Here is an 18548-nt window from a genome sequence, read left to right on the forward strand (position 1 = left end):
CATTATGTTATGCGTGACTTGTATTATAAAAGTCTTTGGAAAAATTTGTTCTTCAAAATTATTAAATTTATCTTGATTTAGAATTACAACAATAGATAACATAATAAATTAGTGAATTATAAATAGAAAGTTGTGAATATTTTATTGCAGTCGTTTTCTCATAGAAATATAGTGAAGCATTTCTAAGACTTGTATATTTTTTATGTTTTGATAAAAAACATTTTATAAAAGACAAAAACGGTAGCACAGTGCGATCGTAGTACAGTCAGGAAGAGTATAAATGATATCTGACTAAATAATATCATTATCATAAGAAACAATTCGATGCAAATACGTAGATAATGTTAAACTTTAATAAATTGGTAGATTCCAAAGCATTATCAATTCCTATTTTATGAATTAGTAGTTATTTGATTTATAAGTAGAGTATATCAATGAATACTTAGTAATTTATAGTTTTTTTTTCTCCTAACCCAGCCATACTAAGTGAAAGGGTTGCTAACTTGTCACAGGTAGTTAGCCGAATGGTAAAGTGACCATTGGGATTCTCTATGGCACCTGGCGCACCATAGAGTATACAGCCTTATCACAGTATCGAGCTTTGCTATGATGGACCTTTATTTCTCGACTGCTCGTGGGAACTATATGGATAAAAACATACAAACACCACAAAATAACGAACTTTGGACGATCAGGGATCCTACGGACAACCTGTCGGAACAAGAGTGTGAACTGGTGACTCTTCGCAGGAGAGTCGCCGAACTTAAAGGTCTCAATGTGAACAACGGGACACTTGGTGAACCGTCTACTAGCAAAGAAACAGCAACGTCAACAAATGCAGACCAGGAATTACAAGATCAACTGGGAGCAGTAGCTGACAAAATCGAGGGTCTAAAACTTAGACCTGAGAAACATCAACCTGATAAAATCTTGGGACGGTGCAGAAATCCAATTGGAAGTCTACAACCCGTACAAACGGTCACTCATATACAAGGGCTGCCAAAAGAGTCCAAGAAGATATTGGACATTTTGGCAAAACAGAACCCAGGGCTGAACACGGCAATCTGAAAAGTCCACCATTAGACAGAGGTTGGCCCGAAAGGACAATCATTGTTCCTAAGTGTGGATGGCATGGTCAATATTAGGGTTGATACAATGTATTTAATTATTATAATTAGAATAAAAATATGACAAAAATAATATATAGATTTCTTTTCAGAATGAAAGATTTTAAATGTGACTATTAATTGATTTATGATTGAATCGTGTATATTACAATATAACTAAACAGTATGAAATTGTTGACTATTTCTCTTAAATGTTTATTTAAATTTTTTGTTAGAAAAGGATCATGTCTTTTTAAGAATATACTGTATACAAATACCATGTTATGACAGTGACAAGTATATTACGACACACTTCTGTTTTTACGAAAATTTAAGCTACAACATACTCTTGTATGTTTATAATTAGGTATTTCAATCCTTAAACTCTTAACTGTTTATTTTTGTTTTATATTAAAAAATGTTAACTGTATAGCCCGTATAAATGTTTTAAAAAATTATGAAAAAACTTTAAAAATTATTCTTGTTTATTTTAGATATAGTATGTAAAAAAATCCCTAATCAAATTAATACATACTCAAGAATCTATTATTGCTAGTATTAAAACATGGTTTGCTTGTGCACCATTAAAGTAAGTATTATTGGTTAATTATTACTTTGTGTATTACTATATTTGAGTATATTTTAAGCCATGAAAGTCTCAAAATAAGTATAAACTATATTTATATTAAAAACAAATCAATTTTAATCAATAAATTGTAGAATTACCTATTGCGCCCACATTTATAATATTTTTTTTCAATTTAGTATGATATTTAAAATTTCTATGTTCCATTAATTAGATTTATTTAGTTAAAAATGTGTGTTTTTATTTATTAAATTCAATTAATATGCATAGATTAATTGATTTTTATAATAATGTGTCAATACAAACATAGCAATTTTATACAATAAGTAGTAACATAAAGTGTATGAAAGTGTACATAATATATGAGAAATGTATTGTATATATTTACATTTATGTCATTCAAAAAATATTTTTTTTAATTATTATCATTTGTGATACCATTTCTTAAATATAAAAAGAAATATTATTCAAATGACAAAATGTCCATTAGAACATTTAAAAAATATTTATAAAATATTTCATTAATATTTTTTAATTGTTTTTAAAAACATTTAAAAATTACTATATTTTACTTTGGTTGTACTGATAATATAACTACTCACGAAAATTATTTTATTTTAAATAATTTCTTCTGTAAATTTTGTAACTGTTTTTTTTTTATATAAAAATGATATTAACAGGTCTAACTTTAAATCATATTTTCATATTATAGAGGGTTATTTATAAAAAAAGGAAACACAAGTAGATATTAACTTAAAAAACGAACAAGCTATTCTGTTATAAAAATATATATAATTTTACACGTTGTAAAATAAATTATTTAAAAAGAGATGAGTTTAAAATTTAATTTATAGAGTTAAATACATTGTTTTTCGTAACATATTTATTGTCCTATCATTACAATAAATATAGTTTAAAAAAACTAAAAAAAACATGCTTTTAAACTATATTTATTTTTCACTTTTTAGTTTCATGTAAAGGGTTCAATTCCGGGGAGGGAGTTTGAGAAACGGCCACCACATCCAAGGAAAGTAGCAGGCGCGTAAATTACCCACTCCCGGAACATAGAGGTAGTGACGAAAAATTACGACATGGGAATCATCCTTTGTAATCGGAATGAATACTCTATATCTCTTAATGAGAATAAAGCGTGTTAATATATATATTTTTAATAGTAGTTAGAATATATATATATATATATACATGTAAAGCGACTTAAGTACGTAAACGTAACAGGCACTAGGTGTAGCCTTGTTTTGTGGGCGGGGGGAACGTTATACCTCAGTTATAAACGGCGGTAGGAATATACAAATATATATACGTAAGGCGCATTACACGCGGGCGGTATTGGTCAGTCAAAATAAAAATTCGTTTACACATATATAATTGATGTCACGGACGCGTGTACGGGTATGAAAACCAAAAATATAAAATTGTATAGGAAAATATTGTTGTTGGCGAGGGGTGAGCGGTGTGGGGTGAATGCGTTACGACAGTCTAGTCTCAAGACCATAGACGACGGGATACGCGAGAATAATAATGAGTGGCGCGTGGAGATTTACAAACAACAAACACACAACATACATGTGAAACTAATATAAGCGTGTTAAAAAATAAATAGCGGGTAAACTCGTTATCTGTTCGAGTTTGTCCCTAGAGCTGGATATCCTTATTCCAGAATTCTGGTTTAACAGGTTGGAGACTTCAGCAGTCCTGCAGCCTTGGACCCGGATGGGTTCTTGGTCAAAGTCATAACAGAGAGACGTACGCGTCGGCCGCGACCAGTCAAAGGTTGCTTTTGCAACACTGGTAAACCGGGGAATCTGGATGCCCACGCTGTCGGCTAAGTGTGCCAGATCATGGTGTCGGACTCTGTTGGGCTTGGTTTCAATGCTGATGGGGATGCGCTGTTCCGTCATATGCGCATGACCCTTAAATTGGGCAGAGGTCGCAATCTGATCTCAGCTTTGGTCCTTTGTTTAGGGCCAAGGTGGTGTTCTGCCGTGCACCCTAAATGTCGGCTAAAGATCAGTTTTTGTGGTGGGCCTCTTCGCAGAGAGTTCGCACCCACTCTAGGAAAGTTCTCTGCTATACTGGGTGGGGAAGGCCCGCGGCGTCACCTGTTATAACCGTGAACAGGTCGCGCTGCCCCCTTTCTTGTTGTGATAGGTAAATAGCCTACAGTGCAGATTCCGGAAATGGTTAGTGGACCCAAGACTCCTTGCACCTTTGCCTCCGGCGGCCGAGGGGTCCAATTCGGCCCCCCGGACCCCCTGGACGGCAAGGAGTAACTATGACTCTTTTAAGGTAGCCTATTATTACAAAAATAAATGAATGATTTGTCAGTAAAAACTTAAAAATTATTCAAACATAATTATAAAATATTTGAGTAAAAATAAAATAATCTAGTAGTTATAAAAAATAGTTATTGAAAAATACTATATATAAATATATTTATGTAATTCGATAAAATAACATTTAGTAGAATTTAAGTTAAAGATTTAGTGAAATAAGGTACACATGCTAAAGAGCTTTGTAAAAATATCGAGTCATTGAATTAAACCACTACTTGTAACAATTTTACTGCTTTTCACAAAAATTTTGATTTAATATATTTATTTTTGAACATTTTATGAAAGTTTAAAGACAAAAAATGTAAAATGTAAAAAAAGTACACAATTTAAGTTTAAATTAGTATATTCATACTTAGAACAAATGTTCATCTTTTTATATTTATGTACTTGATGTTTTTAATGAATACAATGTGACTGGATTTGAACAAATAGTGATAAAAATGTTATATATGTGTATGAATTTTCAAACATTACGACAAATTTACAAGTATTTTGTTTATAAATTACTATTTTTTTTAGTTAGAAATTGATTAATTAATTAAAAGTTATTTTCATCTTGATTTTTCTATTAGTACTAATGTTATTCAAATGGAACAGTTGTGGCCAACCTTTTTTAATTAAATACAGAGTGATTGACCAACCCAATATCTTTAAATGTATTAAATATATAAATTTATTTTTCTTTTTTAAAGATATAGGATCCTATGTTTCATAATTTTCAATAAAAAAATTGGTCCTAATGCTTCTCTCTACCATTCAAATTGTATCAACATTAATTATTAAATGGAAACATATACGTTTAATTAGATTGGAAATAAGAAAATTATCAATAACTAATGTTGAAACAGTATTTTAAAAAGAAATTTAATAATGGTTCATAAATTCCTAGTAATAAAGTATTAAAAAGATTTAAAAGTATAAAAATAAACTGACCTTGAATATAATTTATAAAAAAAAAATATATCAAATGGTAGGTAAAGACATTATGCATCTATAAAAAAAAATTATATTGATTTGTTCATTTTTGACAAAGTTATGCCAGTTTTAAGTAAAAAAAATTGAAAAAATTTGGAAAATTAGTGATTTTTAAATTTGTAATTTTTTTGGAGATTTCCCTCATTTATAGGAAACCCAATTGTGGGTTTCCTATAAATGAGGGAAATTTTTTCAATTTGTGAGGGTAATGTCTTTGACTGGATACGTTTTGTGATCTTTTGATGTATCGTTGAAAGAAATCGGTTCGGTGAGAGCTGAGAAAAAGTGGTATCAGACAAAAAAAAAAAAATAAATAAATAAAAAATACATCATAATAAAATTAATAACTTCTCAGCTTCTCATCGAAGCTAAAAAAGTAGTAACACAAATAGTTCTTTGCATAAAAAAAAATATGAATTCTTAAAGCTATTGTGTGATTAAATTATATATAATTATTTATTGCTAAACTTTATTTATTTATTTATTTATTGCTAAACTCAACGGGCGTAAAGCCCTTTACAAAATATATAATGATACACAACAGACAAAAATATAAGAAGTCGCATGATAGAATACAAATAAAAATATTTACATAGTCTTTAAAATATAATAGAAACTAAAGATAAACAATTAAAAATAATGATAAACAATTAAGAATAATAATGCTACAGCAGAGTTGATTCTCTTAGGTACAATAAAGTTTTTGATTTAAAAAGTTGGCGTGATAAATTAAAAAAATCAAGTGAGTGTGATATTTTATTGGCTACTCTAAGTGCTCTAGGGAAAAAAGAAAAAGCTCCACTATTTGTCTTAAAATGAGGAATAACGAATAAATCTAGGTTACGTGTATTTAAAACAGGGATTCGAAAACCAATAATTTCTAGTAATTCAGGACAAAGAATATGACCATTGAGAATATCAAAAATAAACATTATGTCCGCTAGAGTTCGTCTGAGGGACAGACTATCAAGGCCAAATGTTTCCTGTAGTGGAATAACTGAATTTTTCGAGTAGGGAAGATTTAATTTGTATGAAATATTTTTAAGAAACTTATTTTGAACATTTTCTAGTTCGGCATAATAGGTAGAAAGATTTTGCGACCAAACAACTGATCCGAATTCTAAGTTAGATCTGACCAATGAAGAAAAAAGTGTTTTCAGGCACTGCAGGTTACTGAACTCATTAGTGTTTCTGTTTAAGAAACCAAGCATTTTATAAGATTTGCTGAGGATTGTTTTATGATTTATTTTAAAACCAAGATCATTGTCAAAATAAATTCCTAAATCTTTAATAGAATTAACTCTCGACAAAGAAAAATGATTTATTGTATAACGATGAATGAGGGGATTCCTTTTGCGAGTAAAAGATATTATTTTGCACTTATCTATGTTAAGAGGTAAGTAATTTTTTTCACTCCATAAAACAAATTTGTTTAAAATCAATTGAAGATTTGTTTGATCAATAACAGAATTTATCTTGCAGAAGATTTTAGCATCATCAGCAAATAATAACATGTGTGTCTTATTAGAGTCATCCAACACAAAATGGGGTAAATCATTAATAAAAATTAGAAACAGCAAAGGACCTAAGTGGGATCCTTGAGGAACCCCCGAAGAGACCTGAAAGTTATAAGATGTATGGAATGAGATTTTGATGGCTTGAATTCTATCAGTGAGGTACGAGTAAAGCCATTTAAGAAAAGTACCATCAATACCAAAAGATTTCAATTTATAATATAGTAAGATATGGTCTACTTTATCAAAGGCTTTCTGGAAATCCGTGTATAAGGTGTCGACTTGAAACCCCTCATCTAAGGCATTAATAAGATAATTTTGATAAACTAATAAGTTAGTAAAAATCGAGTGTTTTGCCAAGAAACCATGCTGAGTGGGACTAATATAATTTAACAATATGCTAGACAGTTTTTTTGTAATAATAGCCTCAAATAATTTAGGTATAGAGGAGAGTTTAGAGATTGGTCGATAGTTAGTGATATCGATTTTGCTGCCAGACTTGTGTATGGGCGTAATAAATGATTTTTTCCAAAAACTAGGAAAGACTCCGGTTGATAATGAAAGGTTAAACAAATAGTGCAAGGGTTTAACAAGCACTGAATAGCATTTTTTTAAAAATATCGGTGGAATACCATCTGGGCCACTAGATGATTTATCATCACTTGATAATAAGTAGTCTAAAATTTCATTTTCAGTAATGGACATCGAGATGATATTTATATCATGAATATTAACACTAAGAGATTCAAGAATATAATTCGACAAATTGTTTTTAACATAAACTGAGGAGAAATGGTTAGCAAATAGTTTACAGATATCATTTAAATTATGAGCATGGGTATTTTCTAAAAACATTGACATCGGAATATTAGAGTTACTTGATTTGAGAGATTGAATATATTTCCAAAATGATTTTATATTAATATTAATGTTTTTTTCTATTTTAAGAATATAATTTAATTGGAGTTGTTTAGATAGTTTCTTACATTCTTTACGTAAATTAGAAAATATAGAGTAGTCAGATAAAGAATTAGAAATTTTGTATTTTTTATGAGCAGATTTTTTGAGTTTAATTAAATTTCTTAAGTTATAATTGGACCAGCATATATTGTGATCAGAGTTGAGATCCAATTTTATCTTTGGAACTAATACATCAAAAGAATGATTTATAATTTCATGGAATTTTAATACGGCACTTTCTAGGTCTAAAGTATAAATATTATCCATAATATCTATACAAGATAAGAGAGCAAGAATGTCATTAAAATTACAGGAATTAAAGTTGAAAATTTCAGGATATATAGACTGGATAGCGGGAGTAGTGATTGTAAAGGAAGAGATAAATTCTAGAGGTGGATGATATAAATCAATAAGAGGTATAAGAGAATAGTTTGAGGAATGAATAAAATCTGCAGTAGAGTTTGTAAATATTAAATCCAAAATACCCTTATGATTGTTGATTATGTTATTAACCTGCTTTAAATTTAAGTAATCAATATAAAAATTAACAAGGACAGAAGAAATTGGATTTCTAAGTAAATTAAAATCACAAGTAGAGAATTCATTTAAGTTAAAATCACCAACAATAATAATATTTTTAATGGAGTATTTTACTAAAAAATGTTCAATTATGTCGCAATGCTTGTTATATAAATCAATATTGGAATTTGGTGGAAAATAAACGCAACCTAGAAGTATAGTAATATTATTGTAAGATAACAATACAAACACTTGATCAACACCTTGAATTGGGTCGAAATTTAATAATTTACAATTAAGATTTTTTCTAGTAGCCAATAATACACCACCACCTCTAACACATACATTGGAAAATCTATCCATTCTAAATAAATTAAAATCAACAAGGTTTTAAAAAAATTAATATTAAAAGCCATAAAGTTTAATTATCAGTTTATAGAATAAGTTGAACTGTCTTCTAAGACATCTCTAAATGCCCTATTTTTACAAAAATAATTAATAGTTTTAATATGTAATCGATACGACATTTTATTCAAATAAGTTTATCATTGATTGATTCAGTATATTTAAAATTTAAGGATATAACTATTTAATGTCAGTGAAATTTCAATAATTAATCAAACATAAGAAATAAAAATTTACTTGAGTAGTAAAAGAAAATAAGACGGCACTTATCTAATAGTATGGTACCAATAGGCGTGTTCCTCCAGTAACTAGTGGTGTCCTGCTAGCCAGGCGTTTGTAATCAGTATTGCCTAAGGCAGTATGCTCGTTAGGTGCGATTGTGTCAGTTGATTCTCAAAAGATACTCATGGTATGTTTAATTACGTTAATCATAGTATAGTTTGTTAATTTTTATATAATCATTTAATATTTCATAATTTAATTAGTTATGGTAAAAATGTATTATGTAAGATTATAGATTTACAAATTTATTGTGAATAATTTATTATTGTTAAGATCAACAAATTAAAAATACAAACTTCAAGATTTCTGGCCATTTATTAATTTCAATACGATAAAAATAACATTTCACTAAGATTATGTGATTCGAGTTCTATTAAAAAAATAAGCAATGGATAACCAAGAAGAAAAAAACTACATCATTAACTATCACTTATTGAAGATTTACAAAATGTATCATTTATTTTATCCAAAAAACAAACCTGGCTTAAAAATTGGAAAGTATAACATAAACTATTATGCTATTAAACCATTTCTATTGTTTCTTGATTTAATAGTATTTGTAAGCTGTTTTATTGGGTTTTACTTTGTGTTTAATGATTTGTACGCACTTTTTCAAATATCAGTATCATTCCTATGTGCTTTTACCAGAATTTTCAAATCTATAAGACTTATGCGGAAATTTGATGAACTTTGGAAGTTATTTGATGTGATGAGAGATGATTTTTTATCACATAATTGTCACAGAAAAGATATATTTCAGCATTATAAGAAAAAATGCATAGTAATGATAAATATTTATGCATTGATATGGTTCACAGCTCTTATTATATGGATTTTAAATCCTTTAATGATGAAAGAGGTCTCTGTTGAAAATCGACAAGGCAATTTTGTAATTTATAGAAATACTCCGCTCCAAATATTTTTTTCTATTATGTCGTATGAACAATACGAAAAAATGTACGCATTCATTTATTTAATAGAATCAGCTGTTCTTGTGAATTCAGTTTTAGACATTTTACTATATGACATTACTGTAATTGAGCTATGCTGGATGTTATCTGCACAATTAAAAATTATTGCTTCTAAATATGAGAATTTTGGCTATCAACATACAAACAATGGTAAATATATAATTAATAATTTTTCACATTGAATAAATTAATACTTTATTTATTAATTTTTATTTGAAGAAGAATCAAATAATAACAGTTCTGTCGAAAATTTTAGGAATATAATTGTAAATCACATAATAATTATTACGTAAGTTGTAGTTTTTAATAATAACATTTGTACATTTTTTTCTTTTAAATAAATTCATCTTAAATTAAGTTTTACGGTGAAATTGGAGACGAATCATTGACTAATTATTCAATATTTTAAATCTTTTAGCATTCTATATCAAACTTATATATTTTGAAAATGAAAATGAAATCTTAGATAGTATATCTAATAATAAAAACCACTAAAAATCCTCAAATAATTATTTTTTATTTTTATTATTTAATTTATTTATATATTTATTATTGTTTATAAAGGATTTTTGTATTTTTTTTCGGTTTTGATTTTGATAACCGTTTTCCATTTTTCCATGTAGGAACAATAGCAGTTTAATTCTTATATGAATTTTTGAATTGTATTTTACATTTATTACGTATATGCAAAAATAGATTGTCTGTCAAAAAGTAATTAAAAAATTATAACTATTTAAATTTTGCACATAATGCTGTTATCAGGCCTTACGCACTTCATTAATACTTTTCCTAATGTAGTTTTTGTGTACAATTCATAATGAGGAAAAGCTGAAATTGAGAGAACCTATTTTTAAGATTATAATTTTGGAAATTTGGAAGCCTCTACTTCTCTCTTTTTATCTTTAAGTTTATTGTTTTATATTTGATTTTGTCTAAATACCGACATGATACTTTTCATACTAAATAGAACATGAAACAAAGGGGCAAATGTAAGTTCCTATATGAAGTTAAACAGATAGAAATGTATAGAAGTTAGTTTCTACACTGCTCTATTTATTAAATATGTTAGTTTCTATTCGTTTTTTATTTAAGATACGTTAATACCTACACGTGATTAAATTTCGGATACGTTAATAATTGCACAAAAAATAAATTCAATATACATTTACATTTACTTAATTATATTGTAATGTCGATTTGTTATTTATAGAATTGCTAAATGATTCTGAGCTCCATTTAATTATATTTGCAAGAACTTCACCAAGGAGGCTATTATGAGATTTTATGTCTTCTAACAAAGTGTATTACTTTTTATTGTTATGATTCAAAGTTTTGAATAGGGGGGTTGTATTATTAATAACACTAGTTTACGACAAAATTGATCTATTACTTATAATAATCATTTTTTATGTAAAATCGTCCACTGAGTCCGAAAATGAAGTCCAAAATACAAAAAGTAGAACAGTTTTTGAGTTATTGCGATATTAACGTTTTTCGTGGGCCGCGAAAAAGTGTTTTCATTATATTCTAAATATCTTTAATTGCATTCAACCGATTTTCATTTTTTTTACATAAAATTTAACGATATTAAATAACCTATAACTTTTATCTTAAACAATTTTTTATGACTTTTTTCTCGTTTGATATTTACGAATTTACCTCTGAATTTTTATCATTTTTTTCAAAATGTCAGAAAAAATTCAGAGTTTTACGTAAAATACACCAATAAAAAATAAATTTATCAACAATATACTCAATAGACATTATACTCTAATACATAACAAAGAAAATGATACATTATTTTGTAATATTGATAAAAAAATGAAGAAGTTATGTGCGATTGAAAAATAAAACAAATTTCCTAATATCAGAGTTTTTTTATTCAATGATTTAATTTTGTAAAATATAGAAAAAAATATTGAAAAATATTACTTAATGATTAATTGCGTAGTTTTACAATTTTCTATTGAATTTCTATTATCTTTCCTAACCTAGGTATTAATATTGGTCTAGTTTCATTCATAGATCCATTTAAAAAAAAAAAAAAATTTTCCAAGTCCTTTTGTTTTTAAGTTTATCTGTTAAAACCCCTTATTGTTGAACAAGAAATAATTTTGAATATCGTCGTTTTGTAGATTTACCTTTTTTTTTGCCACCCTTCTTCCGATGTAGATTCTTTTTTTTTTCATAATATTGTAAGCAAATGCGTGATTGGCCACAACCTTTCTCACTATTGGGGTTGTCTATAGAGCACCCAAATAAATTAACAGGTTTATTACAATTAAAACAGCAGTGCAGTCCTGTTGGATAGTCACTATTTGAGCAAGGAAGGCACAAATTATATTTATTTTTCTGTACATTTATTTTCATTTATNCATTTGAGCAAGGAAGGCACAAATGATATTTATTTTTCTGTACATTTATTTTCATTTATTATTCTAGTGTCAGTCTTAAGCTCAAGAATTTTCTTATATGAGGGTGTTATGAGTTCAAGTGGAAAAACATTTACCTAAGAGTAAGACCTCCAAAGATTACCGTTTCCGATCAATCATTAGCACTTATGATTACTTAAATGTATGCTACAATTTGTTACGGACAAATAAAAAAGAGAATTTGCCATTATGTTACATACGAAATTATGTCAATCATTTTGTTCGCATGGTGGCTGGTTGGAAACCGTTAATGAGGTCTAAGTTTCCGAGAGCTAAAGAATTGTATGTTAGATCAATAACCCTATTGATGTATTGCAATATTTGAGAAGAAACAAAACGTATACTACAAGTATTTTCAGAATAACATATATCAAGTTGATGGTCCCCTTTTTTAAGATGTCGATAATCGCACAGAAACAATGTGCTACCAGTAAAAAATATTTACAAGAACTAATAGCAAATAAATCATATAGAAATATATAGAAGTGATTGATGAAAATTTTTTGGAAAATAGTATTGTTGAAGATGACATCTAGGAAAGTGATGATATTAATAACGAAATGGACTGTAGTTTTATGTCATGGACTGCTAAAATTGCAGAAAATTGCAAAAAAGAAGTGGAAATGATGGAAGGTCAGTTTGATAATGCCAAGACNAAAAGAAGTGAAAATAATGTAAGGTCAGTTTGATAATGCCAAGACTTGCCAGAATTAGTCCCAAATAATATCAATAGTATAATCAAACAATATCAAAAGTATTGAAATAAATATATAAACAGTATGTTAATTGTTTTATAAAGATTTAACGTGTATATATTACTACGAGAATAATCTAATTTTTAAATTAGATTGCACTCTTAGTGATTGAACCCAATAAATTATTTAACAACATACATTTTTAGAATAAATTTTACAAATGCAGCTGCTGGGATAACGTTACTCTGGCATCCGGAGAAAAAAAACTATTTTCTTGGGGTAGAGGGGTCTACAAAAATTAATTTTATTTGTACAAAATTGTATATAATACTTACTGGTTTTGATTTTGGTTCCCTGAANTATAATACTTACTGGTTTTGATTTTGGTTCCCTGAATGATAAAATAATTCTGACATAAGAAACAAAAAGTTTTCCATAGACTGGATTAACTGTATTACAAGAGGTGATCCCATCCTAATATATTTTTATTTTATGATTATTCAGAAGAAATGGCATCGCTTATTTTTTTTAACTAATTTTTATATAAAATTGTTGTAGGAAAATTANATTTATTTTTTTTAACTAATTTTTATATCATATTGTTGTAGGAAAATGAAACATTTTTATGAATTATTCAAACCTATTACAATAGTTCAAATGGGAATAATGTCTAATGTTTGTATTGCATTAACTTTTTTATGTGTTTTGGTGAGACTCATATATATTTATTTTAAAAGTATTACAAAATTTAAATAAAATATACCAAAATAAATCATATAATGGATCCATTTCATCATAAAACCAATGATGGATCTATGAAATAGACAATTTAATAGAGTTTAAGATAATTCAGGTCGATGGTTAATAGTAATCATCTTGATAACTCGATAAATTGTTAAATTAATTTTATAGAATATTTGTAACAACCTCAAATTATTTTAAGTTCTTACCATATATCTACTTTTTTTAATTATTTATTTAATTATTTCTTTTATTACTTAAAAGATGTCTTTGATTATAATATTTGATTAATTATAGTATTTTATGACAGCTAAACATCAATACAGTCGTGTGATTTTGTGAACATTATAAGTTTTCATAACCTCGTGGAAACAAAAACTTCAGTTTTTAACAAAAAAATAGCTTTTGTTTAACTAACAAACTGTAGAATAATCAAATCATAATTTTATGTATATAATTACCACTTATGGTAAATTTATATGAAATCTGTATAATTTTGTTTTAGCAAATATAAGTAAACTAAATTAAAATTTTTTTATTCTTTTATATGATTTATTTATGGTAATAAATCTTATTGACTTATCAAATTTAGAAAAAATAAATTAAATTAACTAAATTTAAACAATTTTCTTAAATGTTAATATTAAAATTTTCAACAGTTTTATTTCAGAAGTGGAATGTTGTTATCATTTATTTTTTTTAAGTTCATATGTAGTTCATTAGTAATAATGATACATTTATACATCTCAGGATATTTTTTCGATTATTTAGAAAATCAGGTATACACATTTAACAAAAGTAAATATAAAATATAAGCAAAACCAATTTTAAATTGATTAAGTTTTTATTAATTGATTTAAAGGGATTTTGAGAGGTCTAATCTATAATTAAAAAATAAATAAAAATAAATTAGACCCCCAAAAAAATCAGAAATTGTAAAAAAAAATTAAAATATATATAGATTTCTACAAATTTTCTTTGATATCCTGTCTATTCATTTTTTCAATATTTTTCTACTATTAAGTATTTATTGTTAAAAATAAATTTTATAATGTGTGAAATTTCTTAAATGTCATAAGAATTTAATTAATTTTTTTGTAATTACAAAAAATAATTTTACTTAAATATTTATTTATTTTAACATTTCCAATAAGTGTTTTCATCAAACCGACATTTTATTAAAATACAAAATTTCAGTTGCAACATCGTCTTTAAGTTAAGGTTTTAATTTTTAATCGAGAGCGTAACGAGGTTATCAAATTTTTAACGAGACATATATAACAAATTTTTATCCAATTATATGANTAATAAGGAACCAGCAGATCAAGTAGCTTTTGGAATAAAACACCAATTTTTTTAAAATTAAACACTATCTAAAGATTTGCATCGAAGCGTTTATTTTTGATAGTGATTTTAATCACTGTCAGATATCATTATACTTGATCCAACTATGCCACGTCACCACTGTGCCGCGACCCCCCTGTGCTGGGTTTTTTTTTAAATTTTAATTCTATTGTATTATTAATTTTTAGAGGAGTTGTATGATTTACGCGATTTATTGTTGTAATTGGACAAATCAAAGCATGTCATTAAAAAAAATGTTGCTTATGGCTTTTAGTATGAATAATGGTTGTAATATAGTCATGCGATTGACACCAACAAAGTTTGTCAACATAGAAATGTTTGCCAAAGTAGATGAACTTTTCAAATTTTACTCATAAATAAATTTATTAAACAAAATATAACTTTCAGGTAATGAATGTAATATATTCAATCATTTCGCTGTTGACAAAAAAGAAGCTAGTAGAACAATCTCATTAAATTTATATTCATTTAAATAGAAAAAAATAAATTAAAAAATAAACAACTTATATTTTAATTAGAATATAAATTTAAAAACATATTTATTAAAATAATTAAAAATAATAAAAAGATAGTTAAGTAATATTATAGCTAATTATGATTGAATAAATTAAAAAAAACGTTAAACGAGGTCGCGGGACAGTATGGACGTGGCATAGTTGGGACAAGTACAGATGATATCATATATTATGAAAAATTTTTTTTTTCATAATAAAGTATATTACATTAGCTTTAATTTAAGATATATATAAAAGTGTCAGTATTTCCGAAACACTTTGAAAAATTAAGTTGAAAAAGTACTTTCTATACGCATTTTTAAGCTTTGAACCCCCCCTATATTAAGGGAAATAGTCCGATTAAAAAAAAAAGTAAATCAATTGAAAAAAGAATACAATATTATTTCTCATAAAAAAATTGTATTAATCCATTCATTTTTTAAAAAGTTATAGCATTTTAAAGTTAAAAATGTAAAAAATAAAATCGAGATTTTTCACACAATATTAGCATTCGGTAGCCATTTTTACCGTGAAGACAAAATAAAGTCCGAAATTTTTTTTTTCCTATAATAAAGTATATCACATAAGCTATAATATAAGGTATATATAAATGTGTCAGTATTTCCGGAACACTTTAAAAAGTTAAGTTGAAAAAGTTAATTTTTTGTGAAAAAGTTGTTATTTTGAATCCCCCCTGTGGGCAGGTAAAGGGTCAAATTAGTAAAAAAAATATATCAAATGATAGGTAAGGATATTATGCATCTATTAAAAAAAAAGTTAAAAGCATCGAAGCTAAAAATTGAAAAAATGATCCATACAATTTTAAATAAGTTATAGCGTTATAAATATAAAAATATAAAAAGAAATTTTTTTACAAAAATCGTCCGATTTAAAAAAAAAAAAAACGGTAGCACAGTGAGGTCGCGGCATAGTGGAGACATTGCATAGTAGGGTCCAGTATAGATTTAATCTGACAGTGATTAAAATCACTATCATAAGAAACGCTTCGATGCAAATCTGTAGATAGTGTTTAATTTTAAAAAATTGATGGATAATTGCAAAAGCAACANTTAAATATATTGATGCCTAGTCTCCCTAAATTATTTATTCTGCAAATAACAAAAAGTATTGTAATAGAAATTGTTTTTTTATGAGTTTATAGGTATTAAGTAGTACATTCCGAATATTCAAGGGAAAAAGTTAAAAACTTACCTTAGAATAATTATACCTTGCGTTTTAGAGATTTAAAGTTATAGTAACATAAGTTAAATTCGCAATTCCTATAATAACTTAAACTAATATTCGTGCACGTGTGTTTGTACTAGCGAGTAATCATGAGCACCAAATGAGGTTTTTATGTTAGGTATGATATGCTGCTATCTGTAATAGTTTTTATGAAACTCTGAATTCGTCATCTTTCCCCATTCGCCATCTTACCACGTCTTACTCTACATATAAACAACTTATTGTCGTATTGCAAAATACATTTTTAATCTATTTAATTTTAACAAAAAAAAGTGATTTTGTATAATTATTTTTAGGGGTCATTCCATGCCAAGTCAACTGAACTGTGCGCTAGTCAGTCTTAGATTTCACTATAAGTGTAAGATTTTCATTAAACAAAATCATTTATGGTAAATCCAAAATAATGTTTACTATTTTGAAAATAATTTTTATGCACTTAGATTATTATTTATGATAAGATATTGTGAAATGGCCATGTTAACATAGATGTTTAACTAAAACTAAGAAATAATAAAACAAATAATTAACTGAAATAAATACATCGAAAAATTACCACCTTGGTACACTAAAATAATACACAATATAACTGCCACTTTGGCACAATCAATAATAAATGTATAATATCAAAATAAATATGTATAAAAATATACGTTTTCAATAAATAATTAATCTCGCCAGTTTGGCTCAACAATAAATATTTAAATAATTCAGCTTAACAATAATTGTATATAAAACGTACTTCTTTCAATCTACAATAATCAACAATAAAATATCTAAAAAATCAACAATAATAAAAATCTACACAGATAATAACAAAAATACTTTTTCTTTTTTTTACTATGAAATTCTTTCAGTTATAATAAAAACACACAGACGAATAATTCAAACAAATACCAATTGACTAATAAAATTAAGGCTAACAATAAAAAATACTGTTGACTAATAAAATATTGTACATAGGAACTTTGTTGAAAAGGTAACTGTGAGTTATAAGTAACTAGCAAGTAACTATGCAAGAAGAAAATGTTGCCTATTTAAGGCCAACAGCGAACAACACAAAAACACAATATTTAAAGTGCCGATTTAACGCTCACTCTGACTAAAAATATTTTTCACTATCTAAATATATTTTTAACTAGATAATAATAATAACAAACAATATAAACGATAAATAACTCACTGAATCACAGATGAAAGGTAGTGCGCACTGGCCAGTTGCAAACACCTGAAACAAAATTATGTAACACCAATACAAAATACAATAATTAAGTAATTCTTATACACAATATATTAAAATGCACTTAAATTTCGCATCTCAATATAATAATTTAAAAAATAGGTACTTTGTTAGCAGTTCTTTTCTTATAATCAACATAAATTACACAAAAGAAAAGAAATATACTCATTTTGAATCACACACGAAAAACATATATATACCAAACCTTTTTACAAAACTTTTACTTAACATTATACTACATTGGCAGGGAAAAGAAGGGAGGATTAGTGCAGTCCAACTATTTGAGTTGAACTGCGAGTAGGTGTCGAAATTGCGGCTAGAGCGCGCCACCTATTTGATGCAAAGCTAAACAGGACTTATCTTCATAATCATTAAGATTATTTAAGTTCTGAATATTTCAATTGTAGTATCCTTTTAAACATCAAAAGTTACTTAGAAATGATTACTACGATTTCTATTTAAGTGATCTATTACAATAAAAATGCAAAAAAAAAATATTGAGCATTTCTGATAAATTTACAGTAAATAATAATTATAAAATTTCCTGATTGCATTTTAATCATAAAAATACCATTTATTTAATTCTCATAAAATTTTCTATTTAATGATGTCAATTTTAAATTTGCAAGTTGAATAAAGATCTTGGTAATAAATTCAACTTTTTTTT

The 18548-nt window shown here is 26.7% G+C and overlaps 2 protein-coding genes across 10 annotated transcripts in view; one reads left to right on the top strand and one right to left on the bottom strand.

Annotated features, from left to right (window-relative positions):
* LOC126906678 (uncharacterized) overlaps positions 1-13968 on the top strand; it is a 25194-nt gene extending 11226 nt beyond the window's left edge. The window contains exons 1-4 of one of the 2 annotated variants that reach the window (XM_050687394.1): positions 8785-8828; positions 8975-9822; positions 9892-9961; positions 13851-13968. In XM_050687394.1, the coding sequence (XP_050543351.1) occupies positions 9090-9822; positions 9892-9961; positions 13851-13854 (807 nt within the window). In that variant the 5' untranslated portion in view covers positions 8785-8828; positions 8975-9089 and the 3' untranslated portion in view covers positions 13855-13968. Of the gene's footprint in view, positions 1-8784; positions 8829-8974; positions 9823-9891; positions 9962-13850 lie in introns of those variants that run through there. The other variant, XM_050687395.1, reaches the window with a different exon arrangement.
* Positions 1-18548, bottom strand: part of LOC126906680 (noggin-2-like) — a 51406-nt gene that overhangs the window by 1833 nt on the left and 31025 nt on the right. The gene's annotated exons all lie outside the window — the stretch shown is intronic.

The sequence above is a fragment of the Daktulosphaira vitifoliae genome, unplaced genomic scaffold (assembly GCF_025091365.1).
Source record: "Daktulosphaira vitifoliae isolate Bord-2020 unplaced genomic scaffold, ASM2509136v1 Scaffold_5, whole genome shotgun sequence".
Taxonomy (NCBI): domain Eukaryota; kingdom Metazoa; phylum Arthropoda; class Insecta; order Hemiptera; family Phylloxeridae; genus Daktulosphaira; species Daktulosphaira vitifoliae.